Genomic DNA, 17741 nt, shown 5'->3' with positions numbered 1-17741 from the left:
AGAGAGAAAAATCAGCCGTTCAGTAAGGCAATGCAGCTCTGGAGCTGGTCGATAACCAAGAGGTCAGCATGAAGGTCGCACAGCAATTATCAAGCTTGAGGTAGACTAGAGACAGAGGATGCTAGCTAGCGATTAGCATGGCCTGTGTTTGTGTGTGGAGAGGTTAGCGTTAGCATGGCTATACCTGTCACTGAAGGCCAGCTCTAGCTGGGTAGTGGGTAGGCCCATGCTGAAGGAGCCCTTGCTGGTGGTCAGGCAGGCAGCAGAGCTCGCGGGGCAGGGGCTCTCTGGTCGGTCTGGGGAGGAAGCAGAGCCATTTTTGTCACAATACGAAGCAATAAGAAAAACCACTGGCACTAACATCTTCAATCAATCATAAGACAATTAATACTATTAAAGAAACTTACTTAGGCTTCTGCATATGTTAATATAAAAGTCAACTTCATCATCGGAGTCATCCACCAGGTAACCATCTGTGAGTTTGATGAGTGGGTTCAGATCATGCTTTTTCCCATCCGTGTCAAAGACATAGCATGGGACCTAAACAGAGTTAAAAAGGTAGAATTACAACATGACAGGATTGGTCTTCTACTTTCAGTGTGTTTCGGTACATACTGTAACTGAAGTCCAATATGAGTTGACATTTCAATGAAAACACATTTCCTTTATTCTATTTATTATTTTCTCTACACAAGAGACAGCGAGTGACTTTCTGAGAACTCATGGGACTATGTGACAGGCACATTCTCCAGTGTGGAAAATCTCAGACTCACCTCCCCCAACACAGGGGGACCACTGCGGCCTCACACACACACACACACGCATGCCTGCATTCAAAGAGGTGAGACACACACACACATCCTGCTGTGTCAGCTGCACTTCACTATTCAGACATACCTCTTTATTGGGCTTGTATTTATCCTTTTTGCAGGCTGCATATGTTCTCCATTCAAAGTAATGAACACACTGGGCCACAGTTACAAACTCTGGTGTTCCCTGGGGGTAAGAGCAAAAACATTTTAGTTGACATATGACATGACAGTTTCATATCCTCTCTGCTACAATATGTGTGATGACATACAAGGAAGTCACTACTTGAGGAACTGGACTACCACCATTATTGTGTTTGTTCAGTTGCAAAGCTACCGTTCCAGCTATGATCACTGTCAATACACACAACTGCTTATCAACAGGCAGGCCTGGTATTCTTTTTTATAAAGATATTACATCACTATATGCTACTTAATATAAATGTTTAATTCATTGTTCTGTTCCTAGAGACAACTTAAAATGTTCAATAAAGAGACCACCACAGTGGTTGCAGTTTCATTTCACCACCAGACTGACAAAGAACAGACATGCTTTGCGGTGAAATTCTTCTCAAACTAAACCCACAAGTCTAATTTGACAGGAAATTCATAAGAAACCTTCAATACATATATTTTCCATGACTACTCTTCATTTGTAATGACAGGTGTCACTGGGTGACTTACCATAGTCTTCCCACACTGGAAACTGATGCTGCTCTGGACATTAGTCCCACTACTGCCTGGGCACTTCTCAGTGCTGTTGAAATCTATCACGCTGCGCCCAGTCACCTTCTTCAAGGATAGATCACCTGAAAATAGAAGTGGATGAGTGAGAAACACATACCTCTTAAACATGCAAATGCTGAAAGAAGTAATATAATTGTTTAAGGATTTCAGTAGGCTATACTGAACATTGCACTACCTACAATACAAACTCAACAGTTCACCAAAACCCAGAACTTTCCCAGTGGTTTCTAGTGGATGATTAATACAGGTTTCAACTGAATCTGAAGCCTCTACCAACTCCCACTATCCCTACAGTGGTGGGGTCAAAGCATTACGGCACAGGGTCAGGAAGGGTTAGTAGTCGAGGACATTTTTCTGCCGAGCTGTCTGGCCGTGTACAGTCCAGAGAGATAAACAGCATGGGAATGTGACCCACTGGACAACACTGCCTGTCTCTGTCTGCTCTGCCAACAGCCTGGCCCCTGGGCAGGCTCCATACATACAGTTACAGCTAAACTTCAACCGGAGAGAGAACAGAGCAGAGAGAAACTTTATGACCAGATATAACCAGTTATTCCCCTCGAACCACATTGGCTGGAGTTTCTGTTTCCCAGGGGCAGAATCCAGCAAGGACTAACTGCTTTTCACAGCAGAAAACTACTTCTTAGGGATAGGTGATGAGGTTTAGGGGGCAGCACCAACTGCAAAGCTGTATGTACCCATCACTAGCCTATCTAAAATGTTCTACCGCTTTTCCCAGATAGCACTGCATAAACACACTGCTATTAGCTTTTATTGATTGTACTGTATTTTGATTGCAGTGACTGTATCCACTGCTGTGTTAGTGAACACTGTCACACTCACAAGTTCCATTGTAATCCCCTTCATGCTCACTGCACCATACTTTTTCGCTCATATATCTTCAGTGTCATAAATGAAATCTATTCAGCAGTGCCTAGAGCTGACAAATTGCTACTCAGCTGACCCAGTAACATAAATTACTAAACAATAGAGGTGACATGGAATAATCTTTTTTTGTACGATATTATTTATATATTTTTTCTCAAACAATAACAACCATACATAAACAAAAGACAAACAGACGCACACAAATTTCAACAAAGATATCACACCTGCTCAAACCCACGTTGCCACCGCAAGCATACACATCACGTATCTCACAACGACACTCCCCCTCATCCTTCCCCTGGAACTTTCCAGTATTTGTAGCACTCTGTCATATGCCCTCAAATTGCATTGTTCAATTTTTCTCCAAAGTCCACACCTTTTCAATATTTAAATAATAATACTACATTTGATGAATCAAATCAAATCAAATTTTATTGGTCACATGCGCCGAATACAACAGGTGCAGACATTACAGTGAAATGCTTACTTACAGCCCTTAACCAACAGTGCATTTATTTTTAACAGTAAAAATAGAGTTAAAGTGACTATGCATAAATAATTAACAGAGTAGCAGCAGCGTAAAAAGGATGGGGTGGGGGGGGGCAGTGCAAATAGTCACGGTAGCCATGATTAGCTGTTCAGGAGTCTTATGGCTTGGGGGTAGAAGCTGTTGAGAAGTCTTTTGGACCTAGACTTGGCACTCCGGTACCGCTTGCCGTGCGGTAGCAGAGAGAACAGTCTATGACTAGGGTGGCTGGAGTCTTTGACAATTTTGAGGGCCTTCCTCTGACACCGCCTGGTATAGAGGTCCTGGATGGCAGGAAGCTTGGCCCCAGTGATGTACTGGGCCGTACGCACTACCCTCTGTAGTGCCTTGCGGTCGGAGGCCAAGCAGTTGCCATACCAGGCGGTGATGCAACCAGTCAGGATGCTCTCGATGGTGCATCTGTAGAATTTTTTGAGGATCTGAGGACCCATGCCAAATCTTTTCAGTCTCCTGAGGGGGAATAGGCTTTGTCGTGCCCTCTTCACGACTGTCTTGGTGTGTTTGGACCATGATAGTACGTTGGTGATGTGGACACAAAGGAACTTGAAGCGCTCAACCTGTTCCACTACAGCCCCGTAATGATGGAAGATCATTTGATTTCCAGTTTTTTAAGTAGAAGTTTTTTCAAAATCATTGACGAAAAAAGTATGGTCCACCCCATTGGGTTTCTCACTGCACCCTCATATGCCATGTCTTGAAATATGCAGCTATGGGGATTCAAAGTAAACTTGCATTGTAAAACTTCTGACAGCCAACTTTCTAACTACGCCCATCATTTTTGGACTTTATTGCACTCCCAGAAGGCATGAATTATTGAGTCCTTGTTAGTTTTACACTTAAGACATGACTCTGCCGTTGTGCTGTAGAATTTGAATAATAAATTCTATACATTCGTTTATACTGGATTAAGCATACATTTTCGTTAACTGTCATTTCATTAGTTATGTTCCAACACTCCCTGCATCTTGCGCCTATATCAGTTCTTTTTAAGTCTTGATTCCAATAGTTTATATTTTTTTCTAAGAGATTGTCAGTTGGATAGGCTCTCTGCAAGGTTTTGTATGTCTTAGCTATCATATGAGTATCTTTATCTGAGTCCCTCAACATTGCTCTGATGTCCAAAAGCTTTCAGGTCAAAACCATGATATAAAACTTTTAAAAGGTGCACTATGCAGAAATCGCTCCACCATCTCCTGGTTGCTAAAATTCTAATAGGTCGCCTAATTTCAGTTTATGTGACAAAACAAGCAAGTATAGTGTAGAGAATCATTGTACCATCTAAACCGCTGTGAAATATAGCTGGTGTTCAAAACCGAACACAAACGACGCAAAAACAAAACTTAAGAACGGGAACCATAGAAATAGTGCACATAGAACAGATATACCGCTTTTTAGACTTGCTTTCAATTAGAATGACAGATCTATAACTCACACTTTTATGTGAATTTGGTGGAGTCGCCCGAAAAGCTGCATATTGCAGCTTTAAGTTACATATATCTGAAAATGTCTACATTGGTCAGTCCAAAATTGCTTTTTAAATCTGTAATGGAAATTGTATTTCCTATTACCATGTCATTTACGGTTTCTATGTCTTTAGTTTTCCATGTGGGCCAATTTATCGATGAATAATTTATCGGTGAATTCATAAAAGCTATCCAAGGATTGTTCCATAGGGGTGTGTTTTTTAGGGAGTGATATAGGTTCTTGTAGAATCTGTTCAATTTCTTCCATGTTGTTAACTATGAAGTTGTTAATGATCTTAGCTCCTTCCTTTGAAAACAAACACGTGAAAAGGTCCCCTGTGGCTCAGTTGGTAGAGCATGGTGCTTGCAACGCCAGGGTTGTGGGTTCGTTTCCCACGGGGGGCCAGTATGAAAAATGTATGCACTCACTAACTGTAAATGACTAAAATGTAGATGTAAAAGATTCTGGGGATGAGCATGTGCATCATCAATATGTACGCATCGTTAATCTTTAGTGCATTTAACAATATATCTCAAGTAAAAGTATTGGGTGGCGAATTGATACAATTCCAAATCTGGAAGGTTAAAACCACCCTCAGATTTAGGCACTTGCAAAACTTTACTATTTATTCTATGAGTTTTATTTGCCCATTTGATGTCTGTTATGGACGAGTATACTTTTTAAAAGAATGTCTTCATGGGGTAATAGATATAAAAACTTTGGGAGCCATGCCATTCTAAAAGAGATTTGTTCTACCTGTAAGATTTATCGTGAGGTTATTCAATTTAATTAGATCTGCTTTCATGTTGTTGAGTAATGGAATAAAGTTATCTTTATATATTTGTTGTCACTTATTAAGCATCCTATGTATTTAATATTTTTTGTGGTCCACTTAAAGTATTGCTGTAGATCATGAGTTATTATTTTTCTTATTGCCATTATTTAAACAAAAAAATCACGTACATTTTTTATCATGATATTTTAGACTATTACGAAAATACTTTTAACAAGGGGGGGCATTGAGTTTTCAATATTAGTCAGGTATATCAGGAGATCGTCGGCAAATAAGTTTAGTTTATATTCATGTTTACCAATACTGATACCTGTTATGCTTGGGTCCTGTCTAATTATTTCTCCAAGCAGTTCAATTGCCTCGTACCCCTTTCTAAAGCAACTTCATCAGATAATGCATTATTTGTATATATTTTTGCTTTAGGATATTTATATAATATTTTTATGACGGATTATTTCAGCTGGAAAGTTTAATGCTTCCAAAGTTCTGAATAGAAAAGTCCACTCAAGACGGGCGAAGCCTTTTCGGCATTAAGAGCCATTATTGATAAATGTACATCTTGTTTTTTAGCATATTGTATTATACTAAATCATGTATTTGTTTGTGTCTATTTTTAATAAACCCTGTTTGAGTAATATTTATAAAGTCTGGTAATACTTTTGCCATTCTGTTGCTAATGAGTTTTGTTATTGTCTCAATTTATTAAATGTATGGGTCTAATATGCAGGGGACTCTCCAGATTTTCCTGGTTTTAATACAACTGAAATAACTGTTTGATACATGGAACTCTGAAGCACTGAATTGAGTGGCATGTGTTGTCATTTGAGTAAGTAGGGGCACTACTTTGTCCCAGAATATCAAATAAAATTATATGTGAAAGCCGTCCATCCCTGGTGCTTTTCTGGAAGGTTTTAACGCATATTATGCAAGGTCAATTGCCTGCATGGAAGCAGCCTGGTGGAATTCAGAGCAAAGCTGTGTGAGAGGATTTCAAAGCATGCAAATTGTCTGTTCCATGCTTATCAGTGTTTCTATGTTCCATAGCATGAAGTCACAGTCATGTGAACAGGCAGCTGCTCTGGTTCACCTTTAACCTCTGATTATTCCTACACAAAAGACAGGTTAGTCGCTACAGTAGTTATCAGCATTAGATCCGTCAGAAGAGCCCCTTCCTGTCCTACTCTCACACTGAGAGATTGTCGAATTGAGACCATGGTGTCATACCAGCTGTAGGCATTTCTCTGATGTAGACTTTAATCATGCCTGTTTCTTCCTGAGAGTGACCTAACACTGACTTGTCACTGAGCGAAGGTCATGACCAAGTGCCCCGGGAATAGTCTAGCCCAGTAACCCTGTTCCCTGCCACGGTCTTCTTACAATGTATATTCATTCGTACAGATTCACTGGAGCTTAAAAAATGTATGAGTAAGTCCATGTAAACCACAAAAGATTTATAGCTGAAACAGCTAGCCTATATTTGACGAGCAAAACCACTTCTCTGAAATGCTTAGCTACATCAGGATCAAAGTGAAGCAAAACCAAGTATCAAGCTGTGTGATTCAATTAGTTTGATATCGTTGCTTCCTCTGTTTACAGCAAAAGCTGAGGATAAGGCTCCTGTGTTTTCAGTTTGGGGATTTTATGACATTCCTTACAAATACTACAGGAAAAGCCTGTGTCATCATTGAGGATCAGTCTGATAAGATAAACTCCCAGTAAAAGGTAGCCTACCTTTTAAGTCTTGTTTTGACTGACCAGACCTTACTCTTGACATATAACCATTACCCAAACTTAGTCCTTTATCACAAATTGTGTCTTTACGCAACAGCATTAAACCGACACTTCAGTGAAACAAATAAACTGAATCAATGGGCATTGACTTGACTGACATCTGACTGGAAGCCTTTAAGGCCCCTCATTACAAGGTGTTCATGTTGCTACTGCTGACCCCCACTGTGTCCTGACAGCAGAATCCACAACAGTGATCTATTTTCCAGCAGCAAAACATTCTGCCTTATCAGCAGGGCAGCTCATCAGATGCCAACCTCACTTAATGAACCCTCAGCACATCCTCCTGACAGAGGCAGAGCCCTGTACTAGACTTTGGGCCAGGGCTTTAAAGTGCGACGAATTTTGGCGGTAGCAACATCACTATCAGGCAGCCGTATTTGACATGAAACTGGTGGCAGCCCAAACCGGTCAACAGGCAGAGCTCATTGAGATAGAGATTCAATTTAACACATCTTACTGCATTGCCAAAGAGGAGATGGCTTTTATGAAATTCATACCCATGTTACTCACCCAGAAAAATGATGGATTACAAATCAACCTGACATATGGAAAGTGTCCTGCGCAAACATTATTGGTACCATCGCGGACACTATCCGGAAAGTTGAATTATTAGCTAGATTCTAGATCAAATAAATGTATTAGTTATTCTGAGGAGAGACTAAACATTTATTTAATTATCCAAGTATAAGTTCTGTCAGCATGTTTCCTTGTTACAACATTAATATTATTACATAGTTTTGTATTGTTATTTTTATTATTAAGATTATCTGAATGCAGTAATGGATAACAGTTTACAGTTGCACTTTTAAATAGGATAAAGGTTATGTTTTAATCACCTATATAAAAATGGTTGCTGTTGCACTTTTGAATACAATTATTAAAATGTGTTTTTATTCTAATGTCTTGCCCAATCTCTAGTGATGCGTTCTACATAATCAAGGTAACAACTGATGACAATTAAGAATGATAGGACAGTCATTTGCAGTATAAAGTCGTATTTTTTTCTGGTGCTCCTAAATTTTGTCTGGTGCGCCTTACTTTTAAAGTTAGGAGCTCCAGTGCTACCAATGAAAAAATATAATTTAGAGCCTTGCTTAGGGCCAATAGTTTTCCCTCAGCATAAGTTACCAGACCAGGAAAAACTCTGGAGCCTTCTAAGGGGCTACAAGGGCCTGTGCCCAGTTGGTCCTGACCAGATCACACTATCAGGGAAAATTCCTGTCCCTAACTATACTCACCCACTGACTGATCATTTTGACTGGTGAGGTTGCGGGCACAGACAGCACTACCGGCCCCACATCCTGTGTGAGGTGAGGAGTCACAGAGCTTCAGTGTGTATTTCACTTTGCTGTCCTGGTCTATAGCCTCCCATTTGAAACTGGAGCAAAAGTGAAGAGAAGAAAAAAAAAAATCACATGTAGAAATGCATTTGTTAACATTCACACAATCTCAAAGTTTACATAAAGCATACACATTTTACTGTTTAGTTGTCTGTGTCCACAAACTAGGGGAAAAAACTATTCCTGGGGTCCAAACAGAAATCAAAACACAACAAATAAAACACATAATATACATAGTACTACATTTACATCACAATTTAGTCATTTAGCAGACGCTCCCATCCAGAGGGACCCACAGCTACTGCATTAATCTGAAGATAGCCAGGCGAGACAACCACTTAACACTACATAATACAATGCAAAATACAATACAAAATACATAAAAAGTGTGTCTCATAATAACACCCTGATCAGCCAACTGACTAGAGACACCACCTTTCTATCCAAACTGCCTCGTCAAAACTGGACCAGGGGCTACGGTTCCGTAATAAAATCAGACTTTTAATACCAATTGGATCTTGGATACAGTCAAACAATGCACTGCAAAATCGTGGAAATCTGCCTTACAAGTCAGAATGTTGAATAAAATTACATTTGAACTTACTCTACCAGCTGTCCTTCAGCTGCTCGACATTTGAGACAGAAATGTCAACTTCAGTAGGCCTACTGGCGCTCTAAAAAGTTGGGTAAACAATACTTTCCTGTGGATATTTTATCACCTGGCACATGCGCAAAACATTTTACATTTTAGTCATTTAGCAGACGCTCTTATCCAGAGCGACTTACAGGAGCAATATTAGGGTTAAGTGCCTTGCTCAAGGGCACAACGACAGATTTTTCACCTAGTCGGCTCGGGGATTAGAAGCAGCGACCTTTCGGTTACTGACACAACGCTCTTAACCACTAAGCTACCTGCCGCCCCAAAAACCATGTAAACACCTGTTTGTATGCATGCATGGCGTGCATGTACTTCCGTCTTGTGCACCTGCCTTCGGTCAAGAACAAACATCTTGATTGCCACAAAAATAGACCCGCGTTTTGAAGTTATTTTAATAATACTTTCCTGTGGATATTTTGTGTCTAATTTCGACCAGCTGAAGGACCAACACCACCGACAATCGTTCAACAAAATAAAATCTTATTCAACATTCGACACACACACACACAACAGTACCAGTCAAAAGTTTGGACACACCTACTCATTCAAGGGTTTTTCTTTATTTTTACTATTTTCTACATTGTAGAATAGTGAAGACAGCAAAACTATGAAATAACACATATGGAATCATGTAGTAACCAAAGAAGTGTTAAACAAATCAAAATATATTTTAGATTTTAGATTCTTCAAAGTAGCCACCCTTTGCCTTGATGACAGCTTTGCACACTCTTGGCATTCTCTCAACCAGCTTCATGAGGTGGTCACCTGGAATGCATTACAATTAACAGGTGTGCCTTGTTAAAAGTTAATTTGTGGAATTTCGTTCCTTCTTAATGCATTTGAGCCAATCAGTTGTGTTGTGTGTGTGTATACAGAAGATAGCCTTATTTGGTAAATAACCAAGTCCATATTGTGGCAAGAACAGCTCAAATTAGCAAAGAGAAACAACAGTCCATTACCTTAAAACATGAAGGTCAGTCAATAAGGACAATTTCAAGAACTTTGAAAGTTTCTTCAAGATTTGATGTCTTCACTATTATTCTACAATGTAGAAAATAGTAAAAATAATAATAATACCTACACACATATATACATATTTTTGTTACATTTTTGTCATTTAGCAGACTTACAGTTAGTGAGTGCATACATTTTATTTTTTTCATACTGGCCCCCGTGGGAATCGAACCCACAACACTGGCGTTGCAAGCGCCATGCTCTACCAACTGAACTACACGGGGCCCTATATATATATATATATATATATATATATATATAAACTTTGTATCAGTGTACTGTATTTATCTAAATGCACTGTATAAGCTGCGTTTGTTGCTAAATACACTTTCCATTTGCTAAGAAGCTTTATACGCTCTTGTTTACTGTCATGAGTGCGCGAGCGAGCGGTGCCTTACCTGCAGAGGTCTTGGTACCAGAGGCTGACATCAGAGCCTGCTGTAACGGAGGGAAATGTAACCAGGACCGTTGTGATCGACACAAGTAACGTTACAACGATTTTCCAAGGCACAGCCTTGTTACAATTGCACAGTGAGTCCATGCTTTGTATCCAGTATTATAAACTACAGCGCCATGTCCGACATCATACAGCAGAAGTCCGTAGTGTTCCAGGAACTGGGTGAATCACATGATAAACTCAACACGCGACAGAAGACGTCACGTGGTATGACCTTCCATGAGTCATCGTGAACAACATATTTGAATTTAGAGCACAACAAATGTCTGGAGGAACAAAAGACAGCAATTTGAAATGGGGTTAAAATCACAAGTAATCTATGCTCTCTGTGTATTCTCAGAGCACAAAAAAACGAATACCAGACAGTCCATCATCAGCCTTTGATGTTGCGCCGTTACACTTTTTCCATTGTTTTATTTTTTCCTACCGTAGAACTAGCCCAACTGGCCACCAGACGGCGCTATTATTCCTTTTGGACTACCGAAGAACAAACATTTCTATATAGCGAGACGGCTGAACTGCAATGCAGCCACAGAGTTTCTAAACCTGTCTTTGATGTAGCTTTAAATTATACACTGTTTGTTGCGATGAATGATTTTGAGAAACGACTTCCTTTCCTAAAATGCACATAGGGCATTGTGTATTTCTGGCGCCAGATGGCGCTGCACATGCGTGAAATGATAATGTTTACATGCCTACGTCATCAATGACTGCTCCATTTCAACGCCCACGGAGAATGCTGTACAGCTGGTAGAAAAATGACTGCGGCGACGATGGAAGGGGCCGATGTCCATAGGATGGAGCAGAAAAAGTTGGAGTATTTCTCATCCATCAACTCCATGGCCAGGAAAATAATGCAAGAAAGGGAGAACATCAAGGAGAGACATGGATCCGATTGGGAGAAAATGACACCGAATGAACAAGACAGCGCCATCGACAATGGAATGATGGACCCCCATATTCGGGCTCGATATGCTATGCATAGGGTTGACCGAGAAGAAGTCATTTGTTATCCTAAATTACTCATTCAGACAGGACAGAAAATAGTCCATTTTGGTGACGAGGTATGGACTCTTACCCCATTTGCAATGGTAGCCACATATATTTATTTTAGAGAATTAGCTACGTTTTCTCGCATGATTCCAAATAGCTAAAATGGCTAACATGCTAGCCACGACGAATATTTGGGCTGGTGGTAAACGTCACACCAACAACACAATGCAAGAGCGCGAGCTGGATCATATGGCCATTTTCATAATGGTCTTCGCCTTCTCCATGACATATTCAAATGAGCATTTATATGATAACATGCTCTGTCTGATTTAGACAAATCTGGGGAAATAGCCATTTATGTTTTGCACTAAATTCGCTGGATTATCAAAACATTCAGACAGCCAGGTAGTACAGTACTATAATCCAGTAATCTGACTGGCAGACTGTTTCTGCCTGTGAAGAGTAGTGGTTTATCACGAATCATCACACTTTGATGAAAACATCTGTTTTTGTGTTCAATTTCAGGACATAACTTGGCAAGATGAGCACTCTTCCCCATTCTCCTGGGAGACCAAGGTGTGTATGACGGTGTCCTTCATGTTTTCTTCTATCATTCACAAGATTACCTTAAATTGATGTAGCGCTACACATTTTATTTTCTGTCAACACATCATCTCCCCTCTTTTTACAGAGCCAGTTAGACTTCAGCCTGACAACCGGTGAATCTGTGCAGGGCATCTCCTCTTCAACAGCTGATTACAAGCCAAGCAAAGTCACCCAGAGCAGCCAGCTGAGCAAGGTGACCCAGAGCAGCAAGGTGTCCAACAGCGAGAGCCTCGGCCTGGGCAGGAAAGAGGAGGAGTCCTCCTTCTGGAAGATCAGTGCTGAGAGATCCAGGCTGGAGGGTGAACAGGCAGACTTCCACTCCCTAACACCCAGCCAAATCAAGTCCCTGGAGAAGGGGGAGAAGCCACTGCCCTCCTATCTCCGTCAGGAGCCCACCCCCAAGGAGACAGAGGAGACCCCACCTCCGCCACGGGTGACCAAGCAGAGAGCCACCAGGCCGCCTGCGCCTCCTCCCCCTGTGCCCATCAGTGTCCCCCCCCCAGCAGCCATAAGTGTGACCCCTATGAGCGTGACCCCTACCCCTGCTCCTATCAGTGTGTCGTCCACTGTGGCTGGCTGGGAGCGTGCTCAGAGCACCCTCCCCTCAGTCAGCAACACAGTGGAGGACGTCTTCACTCCAGGGCTGGCCACCAAATCCCCGGGGCTGCCAACCAAGTCCCCTGCCCGCTCAGGCAACACTGCCAGAGACAGAGAGGAGAAGGCTGCTGCTCAGACTGAGTCTCAACTGGCCACCAGTCCAACCTTCGCTCAGGTGAGTTTCTGGAACAACCCATTGTGAGCGTCTGCTGAATGACTAAAATGTAAATGTTAAAACTGATCAAAGATATTTTGATCCAGAGAAATTGGCAACAGCATTTACCTGTGTATTAAGTCTAATTACTCTACTAACAAAATTGTAATAACATGTTGTTACATAGTACATTTACTTCATGTTGTGTGCACAGTTCTAATTGAGATTTCCTATTTTTCTCCTACCAGTTTAATACCAGCAGTAACCTCCTGAAGACCGGATTTGACTTTCTTGACAACTGGTAACAGCGGCTTCAAGCAACACAACTTGAGTGACTGGATCAACTCAACACTAGAAGGACCATTGTGATGACCATTTTAATACATGTATTAAGGAAAGCCAACTATTGAACTGACCATGTCTATTTATCTTAAATGGCTTGTTATGGCATATCTCACTACATGTGTGCTTCTGTCTCCCCACTGCCAGAACCCCCACCTTCCAGCTGTTACTCTACCTTTATTACTCTGACCTCGTACTAGTGCTAAGCATTACAGTAGTGTACACTAATGAGAAGCACTCAAATCGGTATGTTTAGGTAAGCCAGCATGTTAAGTGATTTATACCACTTGCAATGTAGATCTACAACCATTTTACAATACTAGAGAGTACTATTTTACAGAATTTTGTATGTGAACTATATTCATTGTATCATAATATGCTATATTGCACTCATGCATTTTGAAAACACAGATTCAAAGCAAATAAATGAAACGGAACCAGGTCATTGTTCAGGGATGAAGTTATTTTTAGACAGTGACAATATCAGCCCACCATGTGGCAGCAGAAAACTTGTGGGTTCAATTGAGAAAATCTCTAAATCCACAAATAGAGAATGAACTGTCTGAGCTGACAATTATTGCAAAGGGCAAACGTTTCAACAGACCTTCCCTTGCCCTGATAAAATTTGAGATGTAAAACCGTCAAAGCAGACCTATATGTACTGTATACAGTGGGGAAAAAAAGTATTTAGTCAGCCACCAATTGTGCAAGTTCTCCCACTTAAAAAGATGAGAGAGGCCTGTAATTTTCATCATAGGTACACGTCAACTATGACAGACAAATTGAGGGAAAAAAATCCAGAAAATCACATTGTAGGATTTTTTATGAATTTATTAGCAAATTATGGTGGAAAATAAGTATTTGGTCACCTACAAACAAGCAAGATTTCTGGCTCTCACAGACCTGTAACTTCTTCTTTAAGAGGCTCCTCTGTCCTCCACTCGTTACCTGTATTAATGGCACCTGTTTGAACTTGTTCTCAGTATAAAAGACACCTGTCCACAACCTCAAACAGTCACACTCCAAACTCCACTATGGCCAAGACCAAAAAGCTGTCAAAGGACACCAGAAACAAAATTGTAGACCTGCACCAGGCTGGGAAGACTGAATCTGCAATAGGTAAGCAGCTTGGTTTGAAGAAATCAACTGTGGGAGCAATTATTAGGAAATGGAAGACATACAAGACCACTGATAATCTCCCTCGATCTGGGGCTCCACGCAAGATCTCACCCTGTGGGGTCAAAATGATCACAAGAACGGTGAGCAAAAATCCCAGAACCACACAGGGGGACCTAGTGAATGACCTGCAGAGAGCTGGGACCAAAGTAACAAAACCTACCATCAGTAACACACTACGCCGCCAGGGACCCAAATCCTGCAGTGCCAGACGTGTCCCCCTGCTTAAGCCAGTACATGTCCAGGCCCGTCTGAAGTTTGCAAGAGTGCATTTGGATGATCCAGAAGAGGATTGGGAGAATGTCATATGGTCAGATGAAACCAAAATAGAACTTCTTGGTAAAAACTCAACTCGTCGTGTTTGGAGGACAAAGAATGCTGAGTTGCATCCAAATAACACCATACCTACTGTGAAGCATGGGGGTGGAAACATCATGCTTTGGGGCTGTTTTTCTGCAACGGGACCAGGATGACTGATCCGTGTAAAGGATAGAATGAATGGGGCCATGTATAGTGAGATTTTGAGTGAAAACCGGGCAACGAAGGAGTGGCTTCGTAAGAAGCATTTCAAGGTCCTGGAGTGGCCTAGCCAGTCTCCAGATCTCAACCCCATAGAAAATCTTTGGAGGGAGTTGAAAGTCTGTGTTGCCCAGCGACAGCCCCAAAACATCACTGCTCTAGAGGAGATCTGCATGGAGGAATGGGCCAAAATACCAGCAACAGTGTGTGAAAACCTTGTGAAGACTTATAGAAAACATTTGACCTGTGTCATTGCCAACAAAGGGTATATAACAAAGTATTGAGAAACTTTTGTTATTGACCAAATACTTATTTTCCACCATAATTTGCAAATAACTTAATTAAAAATCCTACAATGTGATATTCTGGATTTTCTTTTCTCATTTTGTCTGTCATAGTTGACGTGTACCTATGATGAAAATTACAGGCCTCTCTCATCTTTTTAAGTGGGAGAACTTGCACAATTGGTGGCTGACTAAATACTTTTTTTCCCCCACTGTATCTCTGTATTGGTCAAGGTCCTCCAATCAGAAGTGTATACTGTCAAAGACATGCATATGGAGGAAACTGCATATCCTATTTTTGCATTGTGCAGAGTTATTCTCTCACAGCAATCTGAACATTTCAGTTACGCCACACACCCAGCCATTTCAGTGTCTGGCTGTAGCCACATCCTAGCAGACCAAGCATGTCCAAGTCCTGGGGCCTGTGGAATGGAAACTGTGATTTTTGTGGCATTTTAACTGGCATTCCTCCTGTCTGCCATGGCTTCAGCACATAGGGATACATTGACACTCTCATTTTCCCTGCAATTCAATCACCACAACCACTGCCTCTATTACTGTGATTTATTTCCATTGGCAAAGCCTCACAGTTTAGCCCTAATAAGACCATTAAAAGTGGACTGTAGGAACATGTGTGCCACCAAAGGTCCGCCTCTGTAAAAGTACACTTTTAACACAAAGCATGGAAGTGGGAGGTGATAGGAAAAACAGAGAGATTTCCTGTTGTTGGAGCAGTGCGCTCAGGACAAGTCAGAACGACAGTGTGGAGGGAGTGAGATTGAAAGAGAGAGGAGGGATACTGAGGAAAAACAACGTTATTACAGAGGAAAATGGGAATAGCAGCCGTTCTCACTGTCTTGTGTATGTGTTCACTCAGCTTGAGTGATCCGGACGGCGGCACCAAAGTTGGAGATCCTGTCGATGCAACACCAACTGAGGTGAGGACTTGTACTCGCTGATTTTGAGCTAAGACGTCAAATCAGTTGAGGTACAGTAGCACCCTGTTAGTGCAGTAAGAATGGAATTAATTTTCCAGATTCACATAAACGCAAATAGAGTACTGTAACATCTTCATTATGTTGTCATATTTACATGGACACCCCTAGACTAGTTTTATGTATTTTTAACTCGTGTCTTTTTCTGGAATAAGTACAACAGCCTCACTATTATAAAGACAATCATTAGAGGAGCAGGAGTATCAGTTCCACGTGTTTCACCGTAACTGTTTCCTTCAGAACCCAGAGACTCACGGGAAACAGGCAAGAGGAGATGTACCGGAGGAGCCAGAGCCCACCAGTCCTGTCTCAGACTTTGACAACACATACAACTATATTTGTACGCCTGCACAAACTCATCAATAGTATATGCTACACACTGTACAAATTATTGCTGAGTTGTCAGACATAAACATCTTGCGAGGTCTTCTCTTGCACAGTGTCCAGACTGTCAGCGATGGATCAGGCCATCCACAGGCTGAATGTGGGCCACTACACACTGGACGTGAAGGTGACCCAGCTGGTGGACAGAGTGTCCCGGCTGGACGGCACCCTCGGGGAGATACAGGACACCATGCAACAGATATCCCTCCTCACCAAGGAGAACCGCAAGGAGATTGGCCGCTTGGAGGGTATGTCTTCATATACCTCCCTTTTCCTATATTTTGTTAAAATGTTTTACTATAGAATGCTGAAAAAGAATGACAAAATCATGAAAAACTAAAGGTGAAATGTTTCTTCCTCTCCTAGGATGTCAGAAGGGCCGGCAGGTGGGATATAAGTGCTATCTGGTTTACCGCACATATGAGACGTACCCAGGGGCAGCCCAGAAGTGCCTGGAGCGTGGTGGAAGGATGGCCATGCCTCGGGACAGGAAGGAGCAGGAAGCCCTGGCAGACTACGTCAAGGCTTTCTTCCAGCCAGGGAACTGGCCTGTGTGGCTGGGCATTAATGACCTGCGCTCTGAGGGACTCTACCTGTTTGAGGACAACACACGCGTCACCTACTTCCAGTGGCGCAAGCACTTCCTCTCCAGCCAGCCGGACGGAGGCAAGCGGGAGAACTGTGTGGCCATTTCGTCAGATGATGGGGACTGGTGGGACAACTATTGTGACAGGAACATGTATTACCTCTGTGAGTTTGATGCCTGATCCTTTTACTTCAAAAGTATCAGACATTTCAGAAAAACAAATCCAACCAAGCTTGACGACAACTTTCTGAGTGGATAGTCTATCATGAGTAGTTATACATCTTATATATTTCAAGTAAAATCTGTTTTTTGTTTGTTTAAAAAGCAATAGGGGATGTCGCTGATGGTGCTAGTGTTGAATAATAATTCACAACACATTTAACATACTGTTAAAATATGAAGAATTATCAAATCCATGGCCTAACAATATACTGTAACTTTGTTAGACATATGGTGGTCATATTAGTCCACACTGAAAAAATAAACATATGTAACTCATTACTTACAGTAAGCTCAGTCTCTTTGGCTGAATACTGAATAGTTTGGATCGAAGACTGTTTTTATTATCAATATATTTATTAAATGTATCATGATTAA

At 41.4% G+C, this 17741-nt stretch overlaps 3 protein-coding genes across 4 annotated transcripts in view; 2 read left to right on the top strand and 1 right to left on the bottom strand.

The window, feature by feature from the left end:
• The window catches only part of igf2r (insulin-like growth factor 2 receptor), a 35683-nt gene extending 25022 nt beyond the window's left edge, over positions 1-10661 (bottom strand). For both annotated transcript variants that reach the window (XM_084148640.1, XM_084148641.1), the window contains exons 1-6: positions 10450-10661; positions 8278-8417; positions 1494-1618; positions 898-996; positions 408-540; positions 185-296 (exon numbers count right to left, since the gene is read on the bottom strand). In XM_084148640.1, the coding sequence (XP_084004766.1) occupies positions 185-296; positions 408-540; positions 898-996; positions 1494-1618; positions 8278-8417; positions 10450-10592 (752 nt within the window). In that variant the 5' untranslated portion in view covers positions 10593-10661. The remainder of the gene's footprint in view (positions 1-184; positions 297-407; positions 541-897; positions 997-1493; positions 1619-8277; positions 8418-10449) is intronic.
• A 374-nt stretch (positions 10662-11035) lies between these two features.
• Positions 11036-13642, top strand: LOC311106598 (uncharacterized protein C1orf198 homolog). The gene is made up of 4 exons (XM_084148978.1): positions 11036-11572; positions 12027-12077; positions 12193-12879; positions 13107-13642. The coding sequence occupies exons 1-4, from the start codon at positions 11267-11269 to the stop codon at positions 13161-13163; spliced, it is 1101 nt and encodes a 366-aa protein (XP_084005104.1). The 5' UTR covers positions 11036-11266; the 3' UTR covers positions 13164-13642.
• Positions 13643-15921: 2279 nt separating this feature from the next.
• LOC311106904 (C-type lectin domain family 11 member A-like) lies at positions 15922-17689 on the top strand. The gene is made up of 4 exons (XM_084149290.1): positions 15922-16117; positions 16415-16514; positions 16615-16806; positions 16925-17689. The coding sequence occupies exons 1-4, from the start codon at positions 16010-16012 to the stop codon at positions 17323-17325; spliced, it is 801 nt and encodes a 266-aa protein (XP_084005416.1). The 5' UTR covers positions 15922-16009; the 3' UTR covers positions 17326-17689.
• Positions 17690-17741: the final 52 nt, after the last annotated feature.

The sequence above is a fragment of the Coregonus lavaretus genome, assembly GCF_964263955.1.
Source record: "Coregonus lavaretus genome assembly, chromosome: 31".
Lineage (NCBI taxonomy): Eukaryota > Metazoa > Chordata > Actinopteri > Salmoniformes > Salmonidae > Coregonus > Coregonus lavaretus.
This window is presented reverse-complemented; position numbering and strand designations above follow the sequence as displayed.

Coding starts and splice junctions, on each gene's coding strand:
- LOC311106598 (XM_084148978.1), top strand. CDS start 11,267: ATGACTGCGGCGACGATGGAAGGGGCCGATGTCCATAGGATGGAGCAG. Junction 11,573..12,026: donor TAGTCCATTTTGGTGACGAG/GTATGGACTCTT, acceptor GTTCAATTTCAG/GACATAACTTGGCAAGATGA. Junction 12,880..13,106: donor CCAGTCCAACCTTCGCTCAG/GTGAGTTTCTGG, acceptor TTCTCCTACCAG/TTTAATACCAGCAGTAACCT.
- LOC311106904 (XM_084149290.1), top strand. CDS start 16,010: ATGGGAATAGCAGCCGTTCTCACTGTCTTGTGTATGTGTTCACTCAGC. Junction 16,118..16,414: donor TCGATGCAACACCAACTGAG/GTGAGGACTTGT, acceptor TGTTTCCTTCAG/AACCCAGAGACTCACGGGAA. Junction 16,807..16,924: donor GGAGATTGGCCGCTTGGAGG/GTATGTCTTCAT, acceptor TTCCTCTCCTAG/GATGTCAGAAGGGCCGGCAG.